Below are 2,500 nucleotides of genomic sequence, written 5' to 3'. Positions count from 1 at the left end.
TATTCTTCAGGCAAATCCTCTCTGTCTCTGTCTGTGACCTATGAATGCAGGCCACCCACATTAGCTGGGTAAAGGCTTCTTAATGGTGTGTGTGTGTGTGTGTGTGTGTGTGTGTGTGTGTGTGTGTGTGTGTGTTTGTGTTTGTGTTTGTTTTCAGCTCTTAATGATGTGCGTTTGGCCTTGGGTTGGTCCAGACATTTGGCCCCCTGGACTTGCCGTCTCGCTGTGTCCTCGCTGTGGTCACCTTATGAACCTGCTACATGTGGTCACCTTATGAACCTGCTACATGTGGTCCACTCTGGTCCATCTGGCATGTGACCAGCCATGAGTTGGCTGTTTGCTATCGTGTGTGTGTGTGTGTGTGTGTGTGTGTGTGTGTGTGTGTGTGTGTGTGTGTGTGTGTGTGTGTGTGTGTGTGTGTGTGTTTTGTCCGATAGAGCTGCTAGCATTCACAGTTCTACAGCCTGGAGTCTCATAAGTAAGTAAATTGAAGTGGTCAAGTGTTGGACAGTTGGTTTAACCCCCCCCCCCCCCCCATACGGTAATGAGATTACCTCAGTTGCCCCCCGTGGTTCTCCTCCAAGACCTGTTCACATGGTTACAGAAGAGCGGGGCTCAGATGAGTGTGTGTCCACTCTCGGCTGCCGTGCCACGCTGACCTCTGTCACACCAGATCTTCAAAGATTAGCGACCTCTCTGCCAGTCCCATTGATGTTCCTCTTCATCTTCTCCTCTCCTCCTCCTCCTCCTCCTCTTCCTCCTAGAGACCCTGCCGTGCTGACCCCTGCTGTTGTGATGATACTAATGACAGTAGACCAGTCGCTGGTATTCAGAATGAGTTTAATTGCTCATTTGTAACTCATGGAGAATGGGAAGCACAAGTTTAGTAGAAGCATTAGCATATGATCCATACACTGTATGTTACATTGGCATGCACTGTACGTGTGTGTGGGTGGGTGTGGGTGTGGGTGGGTGTGGGTGTGGGTGTGGGTGTGGGTGTGGGTGTGTATGTGTATGTGTATGATGTGTATCATCTCAACCAGGGGCGTTGGCAGCCGAATTTGCCGGGATTTTGCAAAGTTGATTAACAGATATGAAACCATTATTTTGCATTGAAAGTGCATTGAAAGTGTGATTATATGGACTTATTTATCAAGCATACAGTACAAGCAGCACATGGCTGTCCTCTCACTCTCCTTCATGCAGCAGATCTCACTTGAACGTTAGCTTGCCACAACACATCATTTGGAGCATAGTGATGCCCCAGATATGAACACACACACAGTTGGAGAGAACTTGCATGAACACACACCCTGTTATAGAGAGAGCTGGTCTGTACACACACACACACACACACACACACAGTTGGGGAGGACTTGTATGAACACATGCTTCTAGAGACCCTGAGGATATCTGTCTGCCTCAGTGTGTTGCCCTGGAGAGTTGTGGATGTTATCTGTCTGAGTTTGAGTGAGTGAGTGAGTGTGTGTGTGTGTGTGTGTGTGTGTGTGTGTGTGTGTGTGTGTGTGTGTGTGTGTGTGTGCACGCGTGGTGGATATCTGTCATGCGTTGCCCTGGAGAATCCTGGGTGATATGATGACGTGACAACTCCCTATCTCACACTCTGAGAGTCCACTGCATGTGTGACATTGGCTCAGGTAGAGTTATGAAATCACTGATATGGGCTCGATATGGGTCATGCCATGCGTGTGTGTGTGTGTGTGTGCCTGTGATGTCCAAGCTGCCTCTGGAGAGGCCTGCATGTGTCATGTGAGGATGTGACTGACAATGTGGTCACTGCCTGTCCAGCTCAGGCGGAGCTGCAGTGCCTTGGGTCTCCTACAGGGCGGCGCTGTGGCAGTATCCTCAGGCTGGAGCCCTTGTTGAAGAAGTAAGGGCGCAGCGTCCCTGTGAACGTGTGCGTGAAGGCGTGCAGCAGGAGGTGCCTGTCGGAGTCGTGGAACTCCAGGCGCCCGCTCGCCCATTCCAGCTGCACCCTGACGGTGCGCGGGGGCTGGCACAGCGCCAGGGTGCTCACGGGCCCCTGGGAGAAGCGCGCCCGGTACTGCCCGCCGTAGTGCCACACGCGCCACACGTGCCCGTCGTCCGCAGAGTCGGCGTCGCGCGGGCTGGACTCGGCGGTCACGCCCAGGTGCCAGAAGCTGCTGTCCGTCACGTCCACCTCCCAGGCGTGGTTGCCCCCGGCGATGCCCTGGGCGCCCAGCACGCAGGGGAAGGAGCGGAAGCGCTCGGGGTTGGCAGGGACGGCGCGCGGAGCCGGGGAGAAGTAGCGCACGCTCAGCAGGTCCTCACTCACCTGGAGGCACGGATGGGCCGTGTTGGGGTCCAGAGTCACCGGGGCTGGGCAGAGAGAGAGAGAGAGAGAGAGGGAGTACGGAGGGAAGAGAGAGAGGGATGAAAGCATTAGAAAAGAAAGGAAGAGGGAAAGAATGAAAGAGAAAAGAAGGAAAGAAAAAAAGAGAAAAATGAGAAAAGAGAG

The 2,500-nt window shown here is 53.4% G+C and overlaps 2 protein-coding genes across 2 annotated transcripts in view; one reads left to right on the top strand and one right to left on the bottom strand.

The window, feature by feature from the left end:
• Positions 1–2,500, top strand: part of shank3a (SH3 and multiple ankyrin repeat domains 3a) — a gene marked incomplete in the record, with an annotated part of 273,016 nt that overhangs the window by 28,760 nt on the left and 241,756 nt on the right.
• Positions 828–2,500, bottom strand: part of LOC134094762 (E3 ubiquitin-protein ligase TRIM35-like) — a 5,466-nt gene continuing 3,793 nt past the window's right edge. Inside the window, exon 6 of the mRNA XM_062548403.1 lies at positions 828–2,361. Within this exon, the coding sequence (XP_062404387.1) occupies positions 1,811–2,361 (551 nt within the window). The 3' untranslated portion in view covers positions 828–1,810. The remainder of the gene's footprint in view (positions 2,362–2,500) is intronic.

This window comes from Sardina pilchardus, chromosome 10 (assembly GCF_963854185.1).
Source record: "Sardina pilchardus chromosome 10, fSarPil1.1, whole genome shotgun sequence".
Lineage (NCBI taxonomy): Eukaryota > Metazoa > Chordata > Actinopteri > Clupeiformes > Clupeidae > Sardina > Sardina pilchardus.
This window is presented reverse-complemented; position numbering and strand designations above follow the sequence as displayed.